Source organism: Notamacropus eugenii, chromosome 1 (genome assembly GCF_028372415.1).
Source record: "Notamacropus eugenii isolate mMacEug1 chromosome 1, mMacEug1.pri_v2, whole genome shotgun sequence".
Lineage (NCBI taxonomy): Eukaryota > Metazoa > Chordata > Mammalia > Diprotodontia > Macropodidae > Notamacropus > Notamacropus eugenii.
The window spans coordinates 592540216-592561069 of NC_092872.1; the positions used below are offsets into that span (position 1 = coordinate 592540216).

At 40.0% G+C, this 20854-nt stretch overlaps 1 protein-coding gene across 3 annotated transcripts in view; it reads left to right on the forward strand.

Annotated features, from left to right (window-relative positions):
* Window positions 1–20618, forward strand: part of BANF2 (BANF family member 2) — a 37885-nt gene extending 17267 nt beyond the window's left edge. For 2 of the 3 annotated variants that reach the window (XM_072634522.1, XM_072634523.1), the window contains 2 exons: window positions 14190–14321; window positions 20401–20618. In XM_072634522.1, the coding sequence (XP_072490623.1) occupies window positions 14193–14321; window positions 20401–20547 (276 nt within the window). In that variant the 5' untranslated portion in view covers window positions 14190–14192 and the 3' untranslated portion in view covers window positions 20548–20618. Of the gene's footprint in view, window positions 1–2624; window positions 2699–14189; window positions 14322–20400 lie in introns of those variants that run through there. The other variant, XM_072634524.1, reaches the window with a different exon arrangement.
* The last annotated feature ends 236 nt before the right edge of the window (window positions 20619–20854 follow it).

A 20854-nucleotide genomic window follows, 5' to 3' on the forward strand; every position in this document is an offset into this window, starting at 1 on the left:
CCCAGCGTTACCCAGTTAGCCTGAGGCAACAGTGTTTGAACTCACATCTTTGTGTAGTCACAAGTCTGGTACTCTAAAATGCTACACTCAGAGTCAGAAAGAAACACGTTCAAATCCCACTATGACACTTAATGTGTGGCCACAGGAAAGTTCCTTGAGATATCTCCGAGGTTCAGTTTTCTTATCTGCAAAATGGGATCATAGCATCACAGATCTAGAATTGGAAAGGACCTCAGAGTCCATCTAGCCTAAATATTTCATGTTATAGTTGAGGGAACTAAGGTTCAAGGAAGTTAAGTGACTTGTTCAGTGTAATACCCAATTTAAAGCATTGCTGGGATCATGTATGTCAAAGGTTCCCAAATTTATTTGACCTACCTCCCACTTTAAAAAAATAATTGCTCACTGCCTTCCTGGAAATCTACTTTCTTTAACATTTTAACAGTGTATTTTTTTAAATTTGCATCACATGTTTATCAGACACGCCCACCAAGTGCCAGGCACGGTGCTAGTCTACTATGTGCCCATGCTTAGCAGTGCCTGGCACATAGTAGGTGTTTAATAAATGTTTATTTTATAGTGTATACAATAAGCACTATGCTGGGGATAGAAAGAAAGGGTAAAAGATAGTTCCTGCTTTCAAGGAGCTCCTAATCTAATGGAGAAGAAAACATGCAAATAGCTATATACAGACAAACTATACACAGGATAAATGACAAATAACCAGCACAAGGCAGGAACTAGAATTAAGAGAACCAAGGAATGGCTTCCCATAGAAGGTGGGTTTTAGCTGGAAGTTAAGAGGGAAATGAGGAATACAGGAATTCCAGGAAAATGGCCCAAAGTGAGAGATGAAATATCTGTTGTCACCCATTAGAGTGGCTTTGAGAACTTGGCTCCCATACAGCAGAATTCTGGGGATGACAACTGAACTACGTCTTCTTCGGGCTGTTCCCTGTGGTTGATCATGTTTCTCTGAAGCCAGCCAGTCAGCCATCCTAATGGTTTCGAAAGACCTACTACTTCCTGAATTTAGAGGGATACCTTGCCCACAAATGGTCTAGCACCTGCACCAGGGCCACAGCTTGCTTGTACTCCTTGCCAACCTCACTCCCCCATCCCATGCACATAGGCTCCCCCTGCATACATTTAGTCAGAAAGAAGGAACTATTTAGCTCCTCCCGCTACTGAGAATTCACCAAGCTGCCATGCTGTGAATCAGCAAGAAAAGTAGGAAGTTTATATTGTGTATTTTAACCCTGAAAAGAAAAACTGAAACTGAACTCTCTCTCCAATAAACAGAAAACAATGTTTGCTGAATGAATAAATGAAATAACTATCCAATTATACCTTCACAACAAAAAATCCTTCTTTGCAGACATCTGGAAGAGCCACGTTGACCTTGGTAGACACCACCCCCAGCTTTGCATTTTCCTCTTAGGAAAGCAAGGAAGACCAGAACAGGAGAATAATGAAAAAAATAACCTAGAAATTTAAGTTTCCTTTCCTGGATATTGGGGAAAATAGGGAGGAGGAGAGGAGTAGTGGGGAGAGGGGACAGGAAGAATGGAGAGGAATCTTCATTAAGCATTTTAGTCTGGTAGCAATAGACTGCTGATTTTTTGTTTCCTTAATCTGCGCTGCTTGGTGGGCTCCTTAATTAAGTTCTTAGCCTGTGTGAGTCCCAGCTTTCACTGCTCATCCTTTGCAGATGAACTCAGACATGCCAAGAACCAAACCAGTTTTCCTCCAAATCAGCTTCTGAGTGGCTTGTTTTCTCCACAATTAATTCCTCTGTTGTACATGATCTCCTTGCTTAATCTTTAATGCCACGCTTAGCGCTTTCCTTGCTTTAATCAAATAGGAAGGAAAGAATAAATCTGAAGGAGGCCAAGAGAAATCATAACAGGCCCGGAGCCCTGAGATGGCTTCTGCTCATTTAGCAGCCCCTTGCAGTGTGGGCAGGACCTTACTTCTGCTGAGTCAGACGATCTGAATGTGAAGCTGGAATTAGTTCATTTATCCAGTTGGGTTTAGCTTCTTAGACCTCCTACTGCCCATGCAGCAGTACAGTCAAATAGGAGAAAAAAAACCAAAACAGCAAGATGGCAATAGATAGTCACCTCCACCTAATGGTATGACTGGAAGCACAATGAAAACTACACCACTGTCCCTTCAAATCATCTCCTCATCCATCTGCCATCGTCCAGGAAATTCCCCAAATGAAATAATATGGATGGTTCTAGCTTTATGTAAATTTGCATTACTCAAATTCCACTTTATGTAAAGAATTCTGAAAGAAATCCACATTTCAAAAAAATGAGAATGATGGGGGAGGTGATTGAGTCTCATGGAGAACTATGGAAACAGGAGTTGATTGAGCTGCTAGCAAGTGGCAGAGATTGCAGAAAAAGAGGGAGCTTCAGAATCAAGGTCAAAATGTTCACAACAAAACAGCTGGCAGAAGCGTTCCATCATTTAAGCAAATTTCTATTTTCTTATATTGAAAAGATGAATCCAAATAGTTGAGGATACTGTTGCTTGTTATTGTCAGATATATGAGGGAAAAAAAGAGAGCCATTGTCCAAAATTCTCTCCATGTCTTTGTAAAAAATGTTGTACAGCTAAGCCCCAGGGATGAAGGCTGAGTGCAGTGGCTGGAGAAGCAGCAGCACACCTATGTTAACTTCACTGGGCGGTACTGTGCATTTTTATTGTTATTCAGTCACCAATTCTCCATGCCCCCATTTGGAATTTCCTTGGCAGAGATACTGGAGTGGTTTGCCATTTCCTTCTCTCAACTCATTTTACAGATGAGGAAACTGAGAGACAAACCCGGTTCAGTGACTTGCTCAAGGTGACACGACTAATAAGGCCAGATTTGAACTCAGGAACAGACTTTCTGACTCCAAGCACTCTATGCACTCAGTCACATAGATGTCCTTTACAATTTTGTGCATACTTTGCCATTATCTTTACCTTCCATTTCATAATTCTATTATCATGCTATAGTATTTAATATTTGTTAAATTTGTCTTGTTAAACAAATGTTAAACATTTGCCTGCATTTTAGTACATTTTATGACTTACATAAAGGGTATTCTTTAGTGTTTCCCTTTGTTATATAGACTAAGTGAAGTTGGATGGGTAGGGGCCAATTTATATTGCTTAAAAATTACTTTAAGTAGAGGTCTGAAGAATGGCCCACTTGTGTAAAGTGAGATCCACCTGTACATGTAAAGCATATTGCAAATCTAAAAACTGTATATAAATGCTAGCTGCGGCTGTTTTTGTTGTGTTTGGTTAAGGTATAGCCTTGGAAGGTCACTGTTAAAATAGGAAAAAATCTTATCTTGAGGTAGTTAGGTGGCACAATGCATAGAGTATTGGGCCTGGAGTAGAAGGGTTCAAATCTGGTTTCAGATACTTACTACTTGTGTGACCCTGGGCAAATCATTCAACCTCTACCTGCCTCAGTTTCCTAGGTTGTAAACTGGGAATAATAATAGCACCTCCCTCATAGGGTTGATGTGAGGACCAACTAGATAATGTTATTAAAGTACCTAGGACAGTACCTAGCACATAGTAGGCATTCAATAAATGCTTATTTCCTTCCCTTTTCTATGATAATATTAATGTGTTATGATCTATTAACATAGACTGGTTTGTTAAGATTAATCCTTATTCATTTAAAGAATGGAGCTCTGCAGGGAAGATATAGGATTGAAAAGTGGGAACTCAGGTAAATTCTAATGGGGATATTGTCACAGTATCTTGGCATCCCAAAATCTTGATTTTACAGGTAACCCGCAATGCCTCAAGCAGCAAGGAGTGACCTTAGGGATGCCTCCATTGAATATGAACTTGGGTGGGACTAATGTTATGATAGAACTAAGCTAAGTTTGAACCCACTCTCCAGAGACTAAGATGTGATGAGGGAGGAAAGTGTGCTTCCAGATGCAATAGGGGGTGATGTTTATAATTTTATTCTTGCTGTATCCTTGCCATAAATACCCCTTTGTAAAAGAAAACAATGATCATAAAATAGGGATATTACCTGGTCTAGCTGAAGCAACCTAGTGGTGGACCTCCTTTGGAGTCATCATTTCTCTGATGTCATGGTCCTCTTTGAAAATGAAGGACGAACACAGCAAGGGCATCAGGTGCCTGTCAGAGCTATTGCAGAGGATGTACAAAGACTACAAATGCTTGGGTTAGGAAGCAATAACACCAGTATGACAGCTGACATAGGGCTCTAAGATTTTTGTTTTGGTGGGGGAGGTGAGGCAATTGGGGTTAAGTGACTTGTCCAAGGTCACACAGCTAGTAAATGTCAAGTGTCTGAGGCCAGATTTGAACTGAGGTCCTCCTTACTCCAGGGCTGGTACTGTATTCACTGTGCCACCTAGCTGCACCCACTAAGACTTTTTTAAAAGCCCTATACAGACATAATTTCCACGGAGCTTCACAGCAATCCTGTGAGTTAAGTACTATGCCTATTATTACCCTCATTTTGGAGATGAGGAAACTGAGGCTGAGGACAGTTAAGTGACTTGTTCATGTCCATACAACTATTAAGTGTAAGAAGAGATTCTTGAAGTCATATCTATTTGTAAGATGAGTAGACTAGGTTTAGGAATATAGCATCAGCGTTGTTGTTTATTTGTTTCTTTTACCAGTTTGATATCTCCTGAGACTTGTTTATATGCTATGATCTAGCCATGATATAAAAACCAATTTTTTTTTCCAGGATATGTAGAGAGCTCCCACTTTTCCTACTTTGCCATTTGGTCTTTGAGAGTTTCCTGAAACTCTTGCAAGTTAAACCACATTTCCATGATCACATGGCCTGTATGTAAAAAGATGCCGGTCTCAAACCTAGGGTTTTCCTGACTCCTAAGGCACTTCAATGGAGCATAAAAACAGCCCACATTTTCATAGTGAATAACATTTTTCAAAGTACTTTCTCATACTTAAAAATAACATATTTTTGTAGCAGTTTGACTTTGCAACACATTTTCCTTTAAGCCTTCTGAGGTAGGTGGTATACATATTATAAACTATTTTACGGACAAGCAAACAGATTCAGAGAAGCTAAATGATTTGGTAATACTTTAGGTGAGGGGGTCAATTAAAGTAGTGACTGTGTGAAGAGAAAAGAGAAGGATGCAGGAGATTTGGAGGCTGAGTCTTGGCAACTGGTTGCACATGAGGAATCACCCCTCATGCAAGGCGTTAAAGATGATTCCAATGTTGTGATTCTGAGTAATTAGAATGGTGAGGGCTCTACCTCAATAGAAATACATAAGTTCAGAAGGAAGAAAAGATTTAGGGGAAGACATAATGAATTCAGTTTTGGACATACTGAGTTTGAGATGCTTATGAGACACATCCAGTTTGAAATAACCAATAGATGTGTTCAGGAGAGAGACTAGGGCTGGATATATAGAGTTATCTGCATAGAAATAATGACTGAATTCATGAAAGTTCATGAGAATGGAGAGAAGAAAAGAGTGGCCAGGACAAAGCCCTGAGATAAACGTATGCATAGAAAATGATCCAGCAAAGGAGACTGAGGTTTAGCTAGACAGGTGGGAGGAGAACCAGAAGAAAGCAATGTCATAAAAACCAAGGGAGGAGGAAAGGAGTGATTAGGAGGGGGCGGTGTCAACATTATAAAATTCCTGTGGTATCGTGAAAGATTTCACATGAAAGGACTGTGAAGAAAGCCATTAGGTTTGATAGTTAAGAGAGATCTTAGTAATTAACCTTGGAGAGAACAGTTTCATTACACCCAGCAACTGACATAATGATGAGGTCAGAAGACAGATAACTTACATTGGCATTAACTAGAATAATATCTAAACAAAAGATTTCTCTAGGTTAGAGCTGTGTGGACTGAGTCTAATGAGATGAAATACAGTAGAAATAAATATAAAGCCTCATCCTTATGTGCAAAAAAAAAAAAATTAGCTTTACCCGTACAATTAATGATCAGGCAGCAGTTTGCCTGAAAAAGATTTGGGGGTTTTAGTGGACTACATATTCAGTATGAGTAAGAGTGATGTGGTAGAAAAAAAATGCTAATGCAATCTTGGTTTGCATTAAAAGGAGACAGGTACCCAGCTTCCAGGAATAGGGAGGTGATTGTCCCACTATACTCTGTTATAGTCAGAACACATCTGAATTATTGTGTTCAGTTCTGGACACCACAGATAAAGAAAAGATGTTGATAAACTGGAGAATATTTAGGAGAGGGCAACCAGGTGAAAGGCTTTCAATCTTATGTCATATAAGAATCAATTTAAGGAACTAAGTTAGTTTAGTTTGGAGAAGGCAGACTCAGGAGGAACTTGACAACCATCTTCAAGTATTTGAAGGGTTGTTATATGGAAGAGGAATTAGGTTTATTCTGGTTGGACCTCAAAGAGCAGAACCAGGAACAAATAGGAAAAAATTGCAGAAAGCAAATTTCAACTTGACATCAAGAAGGAAAAAACTTCCTCACAATTAGAGTTGTCCAAAAGTAGAGCACAGAATCATAGAATCTGACACTTGGAAATGGTCTCACCATCATCTGGTCTGACCCATTGAAAGGAATGCTCAATATCATATACACAAGTGTTTCTTCAGCCTCTTGAGATAGCCCTTTCCACTTCTGAATAGCATTAATTGTTGGTGAGATCTTCCTGATATCAAACTTAAATTTGCCTCATCAGTTTCTATGCTTTGCCCCTGTTTCTGCCCCCTGTGGCCAAACAGAATGAGTCTATCCTCCTTCACACAAACCAACCAATCTATCATTGGCAAACATATATTAAGCTGCGCAGGGCTAATCTTATTGCTGGAGGTTTCAAAGACAAATTTGAAATAGTTCCTAACCTCAAGTACCCCACATTCTATCAAGAGAAAATTTGCACGTATGTAAGTATGACTGTAAGGTAATTCTCTTTTCTGATTGGGATAATCTTATTGATTGAAAGAGAGAGGTATAAACTAGTAAAACAGCTATATGAGAAACATTGGGGAAAAAAAACAACAGCCCTGCAGAGAAAAGACATTCATCTAGTAAAGAATGGTGGAAGTGTCTTGTTTCTCAAAGTCCAACTTACAAGTAACTGGTGGGAGGACTCTGAGGTTAAAGTTGAGAAACAATGACACTTAGAGTTATTTCATGACTATGGGATAACTATATTGCTTCTTTGTGGCTTGGCTGACAGAAATGTGGATTTTAATTTTTCGCTATGAGATAAAGATGAGTCATTTCACCCAAGAGACCCTGCTCTGAAGCAATAGATTGGTCCATACCAAATCCCACAGGGGACAATAACAAATGACTCAGTTGATCTGAGAAGAATCCTCATCTCAGTCTGAGAAGCAACCTAAGACTTATGTTATGCCCAGATCTTTGCTGCTTGGAAATTGCCTATTGAAGGAAAGACTTTGAAATTTGGGAAAAAGTGTTATTTCATGGGAAAAAAAAAGGCTGAGTAGAAGGGAAAATGCTCTACCTTGCCCTCTCCCCACAGTGCCATCTACTACTTTGCAGGTAGAAATCCAGCAGAGCCAAGTCAAGGGAGTGAACCTGAAAAGTTCTAGAGATCTCTGACTTAGGGGAACTTTTGCTGAAAGAATATAATATTGTATCAGAGTCCATCCATTGGAGCAAACTTTGAAAAACTGTGCAGTTCCGAAGATTAGAGTTTCTGTTGTGGCTGGAAAAGATAGGCAGACCAAAAGAGAGGAGGCTTGAGAGTGTAGCACTCAACGGAGAAACAACCCTGACAAGTAAGAGAACAAAAAATTGAGAAGATGACTGACCATCAGTGAATTGTGGTGCAGACCACCTCTGAGGAACACTAACAGCATGAAGGCATGTGGTCTAGAGCGGTCATTTGCCCTAGACAAATGTGTTCTCTACTCATGTGCCTTGATAGTATGGTTTTGTAAATTTGTGCCCACTCTCTTTCCTGGATGCTATGCGCATTGATAAGAGACTATGACCAAGCTTTGTGGAGTGTTATGTTTGGAACTGTTCTTGCTTTGCCTTCTCTTTAGTAAATATTTCTAATAAAGGGTTAATGATGTCATCTTGGACAATTTGTCATATAGGAGCAAATTTGGTGGAGGGGGTGACCTGGAACTGTGGAGAGCAGGAGAGTATTCCACCTACCAGGGTTATCCCTACCAGTACCAGCATAGCAGCATGGCAATCCCCTGTAGGGATTTCTAATCCACTAGGATGAATACAGATTGGGTGAATGAGCCAGCTGAGGGGAAAGAGAAGAGTGAGGTCAAGTGCCATACTCCATATCACATATAAAACCAATTCAAAGTAACCTTGGCAGAGGAGGTACTAACTAGCAGCAGGCAAGGGGGGAGAGTGGTATCAGGAAAGTCCCTACAGTTGAAAACAGTGCTTGAGTTGAGTGTCAAAGGAAGTCAGGGATTTCAAGAGGCAGAAGTGGATGCATTCCAGGCATGGGAACACCCAATGCAAGAACACGGAGTCAAAAAGTAGAATTCTATGAAGCCACTTTAGCTGAACTATAGAATTCATGGAAGGAAGTAATTTGCAATAAGTCTGAAAAGGTAGGGTGAATCAAAGTCGTGAAGAGTTTTTAATTAGCCAGAGGAATAATGGATCGACTAGAGTTCATTGAGTAGAAATAATGACGTGGTCAAACCTGTATTTTAGGAAAATCACTTTGGTGGCTGTTTCAAGGGTGGTTGATGTGTAATTGGTTCTCAGATACTTGGCAATGATAATCATGTCCCCTCTGAGTTTTCTCTTGACTAAACAGTCTGTTTCTTCAGTCGATCCTCCACATAATACTGATTCAAGGCCCTTCCTCATCCTGGCTGTACTTTTTGGGACATCCTTTTATTTTTTTCCATATCCTTCTTAAATTGTGGTGTCCAGAACATTGCATAATACTTTAGATGTGGTTTGATCAGGGCAGAGTATTGAGACTTTATCTATCACCTCCTTATGGCTGGAAACTGTGTCTCTTTAATGCTGACTAAGGTTGCATTAACATTTTTTACTCCAGCATCACCTTGTTTGATTCATTCTGAATTTTTAATCCAGAAAATTTCCAATCTTTTTTAGACAAACCACAATCTAACCATAATCATACTGGTGAAGGTGATTTGTTACATCCTAGTGTAAGACTCATCCCTCTTCCCTCATCCCTACTGAATTTCAGCTTATTAGATTCAGTCCCATGCCCCAGTCCACCCAAGGTCTTTTTGGATCCTGGCTTTGTCATGCAGTGTGTTAGCTGTCCCTCCAAACTGTGTCATTTGCAAACTTGATGATGAGTATGCCATCTATGCCTTTACCCATAAAAATTTCATATGGTACAAGGTCAAGCATAGATCCCTGGGTAATTACCAGAGAGACCTTGGGAGCCAGTGGATTCCTCCCTGTTAGATGTCTTCAAGCATAGACTGGATTACCACTTGTCAAAAATGTCACAATGAAGATTTCTTTCAGATACAAGTTGGACTGGATTTCCATTGACATCCTTCCCCCAAATTCTGTAATTCTGTGAAAATTATGATGGAGGAAGAAAATTTTGGTATTCTTTCATCAGTCTTCTGCTCTCTGATATTGGCATTTGCCTCAGAATCCAGGGCTCTTCATGCTGCCTCTTGGCCTTCTTGGGCATCCAAGAGGCATCTCTTGGGCAAAAGTCTTCCCTGCAAAGTCCTATGCTTGGTACCTTTCCCGATATCATAATGTATCTATCCTATGCCCTATCCCCTTAAAGGTCCTGCTCCATGCTATGATATAATGTCATCATGAGAGCTAACGTCAGTGTGCTACTCTTACCAGTTCATAGGTATATTTTAACAAGATTCCTTCTGGAGACATAATGTCCTCACACAAAGAATAATTTCTAATGGTGGGCATTTCAGACACTCAGGGAAATGGATGGTAGAGGTTGGTCTTCTCAGAAGACCTTTTGATGGTCTTCATTTGCATTATGTAAGCAGTCACATACTCTAACAACACAGAATGATTTTTATTTTATTTTATTTTTTTATAATTAAATTTATTTATTTAACTTTTAACATTCATTTTCACAAAATTTTGGGTTACAGATTTTCTCCCCTTTTATCTCCTCTCCCCCCCAAACACCAAGCATTCTAATTGCCCCTATGACCAATCTGCTCTCTCTTCTATCATCCCTCTCTGCCCTTGTCTCCGTCTTCTCTTTTGTCCTGTAGGGCCAGATAGCTTTCTATACCTCTTTACCTGTATTTCTTATTTCCTAGTGGCAAGAACATTACTCAACAGTTGATCCTAACACTTTGAGTTCCAACTTCTTTACCTCCCTCCCTCTCCACCCCTTCCCTTTGGAAGGCAAGCAATTCAATATAGGCCAAATCTGTGTAGTTTTGCAAATGACTTCCATAATAGTTGTGTTGTATAGGACTAACTATATTTCCCTCCATCCTATCCTGTCCCCCATTACTTCTATTCTCTTTTGATCCTATCCCTCCCCATGAGTGTCGACCTCAAATTGCACTCTCCTCCCCATGCCCTCCCTTCTATCATCCCCCCCACCCTGCTTGTCCCCTTATCCCCCACTTTCCTGTATTGTGAGATAGGTTTTCCTACCAAAATGAGTGTGCATTTTATTCTTTCCTTTAGTGGAATGTGATGAGAGTAGACTTCATGTTTTTCTCTCACCTCCCCTCTTTATCCCTCCACTAATGAGTCTTTTGCTTGCCTCTTTTATGAGAGATAATTTGCCCCATTCCATTTCTCCCTTTCTCCTCCCAAAATATTTCTCTCTCACTGCTTGATTTCATTTTTTTTTAAGATATGATCCCATCCTCTTCAATTCACTCTGTGCACTCTGTCTCTATGTATGTGTGCGTGTGTGCATGTGTGTGTGTGTAATCCCACCCAGTACCCAGATACTGAAAAGTTTCAAGAGTTACAAATATTGTCTTTCCATGTAGGAATGTAAACAGTTCAACTTTAGTAAGTCCCTTATGACTTCTCTTTGCTGTTCACCTTTTCATGGTTCTCTTCATTCTTGTGTTTGAAAGTCAAATTTTCTTTTCAGCTCTGTTCTTTTCATCAAGAATGCTTGAAAATCCTCTATTTCATTGAAAGACCAATTTTTCCCCTGAAGTATTATACTCAGTTTTGCTGGGTAGGTGATTCTTGGTTTTAGTCCTAGTTCCTTTGACTTCTGGAATATCCTATTCCATGCCCTTCGATCCCTTAATGTAGAGGGTGCTAGATCTTGTGTTATCCTGATTGTATTTCCACAATACTTGAATTGTTTCTTTATAGCTGCTTGCAATATTTTCTCCTTGACCTGGGAACTCTGGAATTTGGCCACAATGTTCCTAGGAGTTTCTCTTTTTGGATCTCTTTCAGGCGGTGTTCTGTGGATTCCTTGAATATTTATTTTGCCCTCTGGTTCTAGAATCTCAGGGCAGTTTTCCTTGATAATTTCATGAAAGATGATGTCTAGGCTCTTCTTTTGATCATGGCTTTCAGGTAGTCCCATAATTTTTAAATTGTCTCTCCTGGATCTATTTTCCAGGTCAGTTGTTTTTCCAATGAGATATTTCACATTATCTTCCATTTTTCCATTCTTCTGGCTTTGTTCTGTGATTTCTTGCTTTCTCATAAAGTCCTTAGCCTCCATCTGTGCCATTCTAATTTTGAAAGAACTAGTTTCTTCAGTGAGCTTTTGAATCTCCTTTTCCATTTGGCTAATTCTGCTTTTGAAAGCATTCTTCTCCTCATTGGCTTTTTGAACCTCTTTTGACAATTGAGTTAGGCTAGTTTTCAAGGTGTTATTTTCTTCAACATTTTTTTGGGTCTCCTTTAGCAGGGAGCTGATCTGCTGTTCATGCTTTGACTTCATGTCTCTCATTTCTCTTCCCAGCTTTTCCTCTACCTCTCTAACTTGATTTTCAAAATTCTTTTTGAGCTCTTCCATGGCCTGAGCCCATTGGGTGGGCTGGGACACAGAAGCCTTGATTTCTGTGTCTTTGCCTGATGGTAAGCATTGTTCTTCCTCATCAGAAAGGAAGGGAGGAAATGCCTGTTCACCAAGAAAGTAACCTTCTATAGTCTTATTTCTTTTCCCTTTTCTGGGCATTTTCCCAGCCAGCGACTTGACCTCTGAATATTCTCCTCACACCCACCTAGCCTCCTGATCCTCCCAGCCAGCGATTGGGGTCTGAGATTCAAATGCTGCTTCCAGCCTTAGGGCTTTTGGCGGGGGCAGGGCTGCTATTCAGTGTGAGATTAAGTTCAGGTGGTCAGGTTGGGGCAGGGCCGCCTCTCAGGCTCATTTCCCTCAGGGGGTTTATGCACAGACCTTCCACAATGGATTCAGGCTCCTGCCCGCTTGGGGAGCCCCTGTCTGCAGCCGCCTCTCAGCTTCTACCTCCCGGGGGGGGGCCCGAGCCATGGGGGCACCCCACTCCCCTCTCAACCCGCCAAAGAGACTCTCTCACTGACCCCCGTCACCTGTGGGTGGAGGGACTTGTGCGGCCGCTGGAGATCTCCTCCCTGAAGTCTGGCCGGATCTTTTCCTCTTGGTGCCGCGGCCGGGGCAGGGCTGCACTCAGCTCCCAGTCCCGGCGCCCAGTCCGCAGTGCGAAGGACCCCCCGCGAGAGGTTTGCAGGTCTCTCTGGAACAGAAATCTCCCTCGCTCCAATGTTCCGTGGCCTCTGGGTGCAGAATTCGCCGTGAGTTACTTCCCTGTAGCCATTCTATGGGTTGTGGGTTCGGAGCTATGTGTATGTGTGTCTTTCTACTCCGCCATCTTGCTTCTCTCTCATTTTTTTCAGAACGATTTTTACACACAAACACATACATGTGCATACATACATACATCTTGTTTCCACAAAATGTTGTGTGGTGTTAATGTGTATAGGTGTGTATGTGTATAGGTATGTATATTTATCTTTGTGGATGTCTGTCTGTATTACAATCCACATTGGATATCTGGTGCTGATGTTTCTTTTCATTTAGGTAAAATGATGTCCAGGATACAATTATAGATATTCCTATATGGGAGCTAAAGAGATATATGAAATGGACTCAACTTGGGAATGTTTCTCTTAGGGATACACAATTTATCTTGATTACTTAAGCTTTGCTGCCATATGATGATCTGTCTATAATCATTTATAACACCTTGGTGGCTAGTTTATGTAGAGGATGTTTCCTCTTTTAGATGCCTTAGCTTCTAAAATCAAATAGTTGAGAAAACCCCACCTCTTCCTAATGGGTTTTGTGCATACCTTCAGTGAGAAGCACTATGAAACTCTCACTAAATTAAAGAGTTTTATGTGGAAATTTAGGGATGGGAGAGAAGAGACAGGCTATGTGTGGGGGTGTTGTGTAGGTGATGGTGAATTACATGGACACAGAAAAGAAAGGGATTTGAAAGTAAGAGGCAAAGAGGGGAGGGTATGATGTTAGCTGAGAACACTGGAGTATTTATTTATTGTGTCATAGACCCTTTTGGCAGTCACTAGACTAACTTCTCTCAGAATGATGTCTTCAACTACACAAAATTAAATCTGTAGGATTACACAAAGGAAACCAATTGCACTAAAATACAATCACTGATAGTATTAAAAAAAACAGCAACAAGTCCATGGCCTCCAAGTCCCCTGTGTCTTAATGGGAAGAATAATAAAGAAGCAATTACAGTTATCCCTTCAACATGGGGGGGATATGTGTTTAGGGACTTGGCCATGTACCAGTCATCTGGAAAATTTCGCATAAAATTTTTTGACTCTCCCTTTGTACCATAGAAGAAGTCTGAATTATTATGGTATTAAAAGGTAAAATATGTTGATATTATACAAGATGATACATATATTTTATGCATTCCTGAGTTTCTAAACTTCTGCTGGCCTTCGTGTGTCATCTGAGGCTTCTGCAAAGCTCCCCCAAAATTCTCATTTAATTTCTTATACCAACCCACAATATATTGAAACTGCAATGGAGAAAGTCACGATGCAGAGCAGATAACTGTATTCCCTTCCTTTATTCATTTTCAGTGTCTATGGATAATACAACCTGTCTGCTATTTTACCAAACTCTAGATCAGCAATTTTTAGTAATACTGTGGAGATTTGCGCATGGGCTTATACTTTTTCCCCCTTCCTTCTAATGTCTTCACTGTTACAGAGAATGACCAGCTGCATATCAACCAAACTAAGAACCTTTCTCGGAGAGCCTATAGGAGAGAAATGCGTTGCCTTTGTGGATGGAGTTGATAAAGACCTAGCAGTCAGATTGATAGAAAGTGGTTTTGAGAAGGTAATTGTCTCTCTTCCTCTAACTCATCACTCATTCAGTTTATTTTTCTTTCTCCTCCTCTCTATCCACCCTCTCCTAATGGCAGCCTTTGCTGTTTTTATATATTAGAAATTATATTAGCAGAGAAACCTTGCTTCTAGTCTATTTTACTGATTTGCTGCACTATCTCTAAGGGTCTATTTAAATGATGGTTTGCCTAGGAGTATTTCAGCCTGGGTTTGTATTAGTCAATCAACAAGCATTTCTTAAGTGCTTACTATGTGCCAGGCATTATATGTGCCAGGCATTATGCAAAATGCCTGTATTATAAAGAAAAGCAAAAAACATGCCTTGTGTCCTCCCGAATTCTAATGGAGGAATCAATACATAAATACTTAAGCAGATGCATTTAGTATTCAGATACGTTAAGGCAGACAATTAAACAACACTGGCCGTTATATATCTAACCTAGAGGCTGTTTACTCATTTGTTAGACTCTTGCGTCCTTACAGAAAGGACATAACAAAAGAGAATAATATCCAAACAGTATAATAGGGAGTTTGCCAAGACTCTGGGCAAGTAGCCATCACCAACTGGATTTTACCATTCCCTCAGGATAATTTTGTTATTTCAAGGTGAGATAACATGAAAACATCAAAACAAAGTTGATTTCCATTCTCTTTATAAAATATCCTCCCTTCATGTCTGATCCCAATACCTTACTGTGGTAAAGAGATGATCCAGTATTTTCAGAGGCTATACCAGTGGTGTATAGGCTCTGGAAGATCCCACAAAGCTGGAAAGACAGCCAGATAAATTAGTTGGTGCTTATTACTAAAAGGCTGGCCACCAGGTAATCAATTTGCTTGCCCACAAAGAGGGAGTAACTGTACCAGTGAAATCACAGATATCTCAAGTATTAAAGAAAAAAAGATGTCATATAGCATTTTAATAGGATCTTTTGGGGGAGAAGTGAGGGAGAGATAATTGGGTTAAGAGTAGGGGAAAATTGGCAGATTGGGAAATGAATCAAAAATAAAGTGTCTTGGTTCCAAGGAGTTTGGAATTCTCTACTCCTGAAAATGGTCGTTACTTTCAAGTTGTACCTAAAATTCTTAGAACAAAATTAGTATTAATTCATTTGGTTTGTAAAAGCAAATAATAGGCCATAGAGTTCCTGGGATAAACAAGTGCTTCAATACAAAATTACCATGAACCAAGATGGAAGTCACTGAAAATGAATTTAACCTCTGTCATTTAGTATATCAATGACCCTTGAGTGTGTCTGACTTGAAATTGATGATGATTCTTTTTCTAACCTTAAGCAAAATTATGAAGCAGGTAAAGTTTTACCTTGGCATGAACCCATCCTCTTATTTCTCTCCCCTTTTCCATACTTTCAGTGTTACGAGTAGCTATCTTACAGAAGTCTGACAGAAGATCATTCTTAAAGTGAAAGAATAAAGAAAGTGGAATTTCAGGCACCAGAAGGGAAGATATTATTTAATGGGGCCTTCACAGACGTTTAAATTATACCACACAGGCAAATATTTATTTCACCTGTGGACATGCTGCAGTTATAACTTTTCACCCCTCACTGTATCCCCCATTATATATTGCTAAAGACCATAGAAAGAAATGGCTTTACTGATTGGCGTGAGACTACTGGCCATAAGCGATGCAGTCCTTTTCACATTCCCACTTTAACACTAAAAGGGCCAGACATGTCAACTAAGGCATAGATTTTAACTTTGAAATAAAACTTTTATCTCTACTTTCTCCAATATCTTCTAGTATCTCTACTTTCTTTATGCATATATATGTATATATACACACATATACATATATCCTAGCAAAATGTCAATTGAAGCACTTGGTTCTTTGAGATATTCTTAAAATCTGATCTTTCTATTAAAGAGAATTCTGGAGATAGGCAGAAGAGAGAGGATTTTCTCTCCTTTGCTCCTTGGATAGTCTTGGGGAAAGCTGAAATGTTTTTAGTATATCTTGGCATGAATATCTGGGTTCAGGACCACTGTTAATAACATCTGCAAAAAGCTGAATTTAGAAAGATGGTACAATGATCACTCTTCAAGTATTTGAAGGTCTGTCACATACAAGAAGGTTCTGTTTGTTCTCCAGAGTACAGAATTAGGAGCAATGGGTAAAAGCTGCAGATGAAGTCTGGGCAAAATTAGGCAAGGAAAAAATTTCTTGACTAGTAAAGGTGCCCTGCTGAGATGGTGTGTTCTCCTTCACTGGAGGTCTTCAAGCAGAAATAGGATGACCTCTTGTTGGGTATGTAGGGAAGGATTCTTGTTCAGGTATGGGTCAGACTAGGTGACCTCTCATGTCTCTTCTAACAACACTGAGATTCTGAACTTCCCCCATTACTTCAGAGTTCTTGTTGTTTTTCAGTTATGTGTGACTCTCTGTCACCCCATTTTGTAGTTTCCTTGGCAAAGATACTGGAGTGGTTTGCCATGTCCTTCTCCAGCTCATTTTACAAATGAGGAACTGAGGCAAACAGAGTTAAGTTTCTTGATCAAAGTCACACACCTAGTAAGTGTCTATGGCCAGATTTGAACTCATGAAGATGAGCCTTCTTGATTCTAAGCCCAGTCCTCTATCCACTGCACCACCTAGAAGTTCAGATTTGGGGTGGGTTACATCTACTTTCAAGCTACTTTGAGTAAATACCACAATTGTTTTTATTGTAGAGTATAGATTCAACCATAAGAACCTTCTTCCTTCTTTGTAACTCTTTAGAATCACTCTTTCCGCACATAATTCTTGAGCACTTACTATGTAGGTCACTGAACTACACAGTGCTGAAGATGTATTTTGATATGGTCCCTTCCTTGAAGAATTTTCAGTCTAGTTGAGGAGAAAGGAAACATATAGATTATGATGACAAAGTCATGAGGCAAATTCCCCAAGTCAAATATGAAAAGATAATCAACAATCTCAGCATTAAGTGATGCAGGCAATAAGTATCACAGGTCAAAAAAGGGGGAGACATCATGGACTGGAATGATTTTGGAAAACATTAAAGAACTTGGGTAAGAGTGGGCTAAATGGAGAGGAGAAGGTAGGGTGAGAACAAAGACTCTGAATCGCAATGTATTTAGGGAGAAAAGAGCAGATCAATGAGGTTGGAGGGGAGGGGAGGGCTCATGGAAGGATAGAAATGAGAGATAAGGCTGAAAAGGTAAGTTGAATCCAGGTAGTAGAAAGTCTTAAATGCCAGGCTAAGAAGTTTGGACTTTTATTCCATATCTGACTTGGGGCAGCGACTCAGGGAGAGTGGTGGGAGGAATATAAATTTCTAGAGGGAAAGGTCTTTGGCACAGGGCCTAAAACGCATTGTTGATATAATCAAATTAACCAATAAGAAAAGTACAGAGCCTTAGTTCCCTTAGCTCCATAATGAAGGTGGATGGTACAAAGCACTTGTACTGTTAGTTAATTTTTCATTTGATTTTCATGTTTTATCTATGGAAATCTGTCTCATTATTTTACAGTAATCCTTATACCTATCAGATTTCCCTAAGTAGACTATAAGCTTCTTGCAGGCAGACACTATATCCTAATATTTCTTCTGAATCTCACTATAGTGTATAGCACAGTCCTAGCTCTAACAATCTTCAATTCATTCCTTCTAATCCATGGGGAATTTGTCCAGAGTCTCTAGGGTGACCCATCCTCCTTGAACTCCTCTGGGAATTAGAGAGGAGATAAGAGTCTGGAAAATCTGCCTGGAATCTTGGGCCACTGTGTGACTTGTTTTGTAGAAGTTGAACCAGTCCCGCCAAGGAGCTATGTTGTAAGCAAACGTTTGGTAACTCCATTGAAAGACATATGTGTAAAACCTCAAACTTCCTGTGGCTGGATTTGGCCTTCCTATCCCATAGAGAGAAAGACTTGCTTATTCATCTCCTGGTTGCAGGATCAGAATTGGAGGGAGTCTGTTTAACTGCCAAGAGCCATAGATAGAAACAGACTTCATCTTCCTTAAACCCCTTTTGAGAATGCAAGTTAACTTTTCTTTTCAGCTTATTTGATTGGTTATGCAGATTGAAACAAGAAAAAGAAAAAAAATACAGTCTTAGGTTGCAGATTGGCTACAGAGCCTACAAGATGAATGCCTTCTTCCTGTGACATTCCTGGAAAGTTTTCCTCTTGTCTCACATGCCAAACATTCCCTGGCTTCCCCAAGAGTCAGTCTGGTTGAGGCTTCAACTTGTAATGTCCAACTGATTGTAGCAGCCAGAGCATTGTAGATTCAGGGGACTGGACTTCAGATTCCTTCCCCAGCTACAGAATGAAGAGGTGAAATGCATTGTCTGTACCACCAGGCATTTGCAGCATTAGTTATTTGGGTAGGAACCTTTTAATGAGCAGATAAGGTTGCCAGTGGTTAGGATGAATGGGAGGCAGGGAATTACATGAATATTGACAAAGTGTCTCAATAAAGTGCACCATAGAAAATATGGTAGACATTGATAAGATAATTTAAAAACCACATAAGCATGCATAATTTTGTAATTATGCCATGCAACACCATAGGAAATATGCCTTCTATCAAAAAAGTGGCTGAATATAGCCTTTGTATAACATATGCCCTTAAGCTTAACTTTTGCCAGACAGGAGTGGGGTATATAATTTGGTGGGAGATTTTCTTTTCTAAATTGTGCATGATCTTTAGCGGGGCAGAAAGACATGTAAAAGATGATAATGTATCCTTTGGAGTAACATTAGAAACCACAATCCCTAGGTCCTAAGTAAGCAACAGGCAACCTAAGAGACCAATACTTCATATGTCAAACTTTAATTTTATATTTGGTTTTAGTTTAGTAGAGACTCTTTATGGAGAGATGGAAGTAGCTTCAAATATTCTATCTCATTTGACTAAAAGAAACAAACTCACTCCAGGATGTAGAAAATGAGAAAGGAAAAGAAAGATTGAAAAATACTGATATCTTTTATTTTAATAGGGTCTTCTGCTTCCAAAGAGGTTTCATGTACACTCACTTGATCCTTACAATACTAGGGAGATAACAGAGGGCAGAGGGACAAGGACAGGTTATATTGGTTCCATTTACAGATGACCAAGAAACAGAGGAACAGTTAGGTACAATGACTGGTCCAAAGTCATACAACTAGTTAGTATCACATGACAGCTGAGAGGCTCATAGAATGTTGGACTTAGAAGTCAAGAAGACCTGAGTTTAAATCCAGCCTCAGTCCCTTAGTTGGGCAAGTCATGTAACCTCTGTCTGCCTCAATTTCCTCCACTGGAAAATGGGGCTAATAATTGCACCTGCCTCCTAGGCTGTTGTGAGTGAGGATCATATGAGATAACATACGTAAAGTGCTTTGCAGACCTTAAGGTACCATATAAATATTAGTGATTCTTATTGGTGGCAAAGGTAGCTCTAGAACCCAAGTCTCTTCTCAGTCTAGTATTCTTTTCTGCTATATCATGTTTCCAGTCAAATAGGATCACCTCCTGGACAGGAAAGGGATGGAAAAGGTAGGCATCTAATTACCTCTGTGTTTGTCTTGGTATTTTAGTTTATAGAAACATCTCATCCCATGCCTGAGAGACACATCTGGAAGTCACCCAAAATGCAATGATGGTCATATCCCTGAAAAAGAGGGCTTCTAACCAGTTCTTAACACCACCAGAGAAGCAGAGGGCACAATCCCCCCCATAAACCATATCAGGGTTTAATCACTGTACCCTGCTGGTTTCTACTTACACCCATGGTCTCATGTTCTGGGGAAGAAAGAGAATAATAATTTTGATGTTTGTCTGTTTCGTGCATGAGACCTATGATTTCATTAGCACAGAAAAAGCCTAGTAAGGATACTTTTCTATCAATAATATTGGCATCTGCTCTCCAAATTATAGTCTTAGGATGTAAGTTAAATGATTAAATGATTCACCCAAAGTCACACAGCATTTTTCAGAGTTGGGACTCAGCTGTTTCTGAGAGCTACCCTCCATCTATTAATAATCAGGCTGATTCTCCTTCAAATGATGCTGTCCAGCTCCTTCCTTCTTGCCTTGTCTCATCCTTCTGCTTCTTCTCAGGCATACGTACTGTTGGGCCAGTTCCTCCTCATGCACAAGAAAGAAGATGACTTCCAGATGTGGCTCATGCTGGCATTTGGTGCCACTCGACGAGAAGCCCAAAAGATCTGCATATGCTTGAGGGAGTGGTGTTCCACCTTCATCTAAAGACTTAAGACCCAACACCTTTTTCATGGTGACTTTGAATCATAGGATTAAATATCTCTTAGTGCTGAAAACCAAGTCTCAGGTGTCTTGTTTTGTTTTATTTTGTTTTGCTTTGCCTGGGGTAGCCTGCATCCCTCCCTACCCCTTTCTCTATAGACTAGGAAAACAAGATCATTCCTTACCCAAAGATACTTTGGGAGTGACCATGAACAACTCTTGATTATTGGTCAACCAGTCTGTGTGTCCTCCAAGCCTTTCTTTCTCCTCTCAAGCCTGGTTGGGGACTGTACTTCTGTTGTAATGGTCC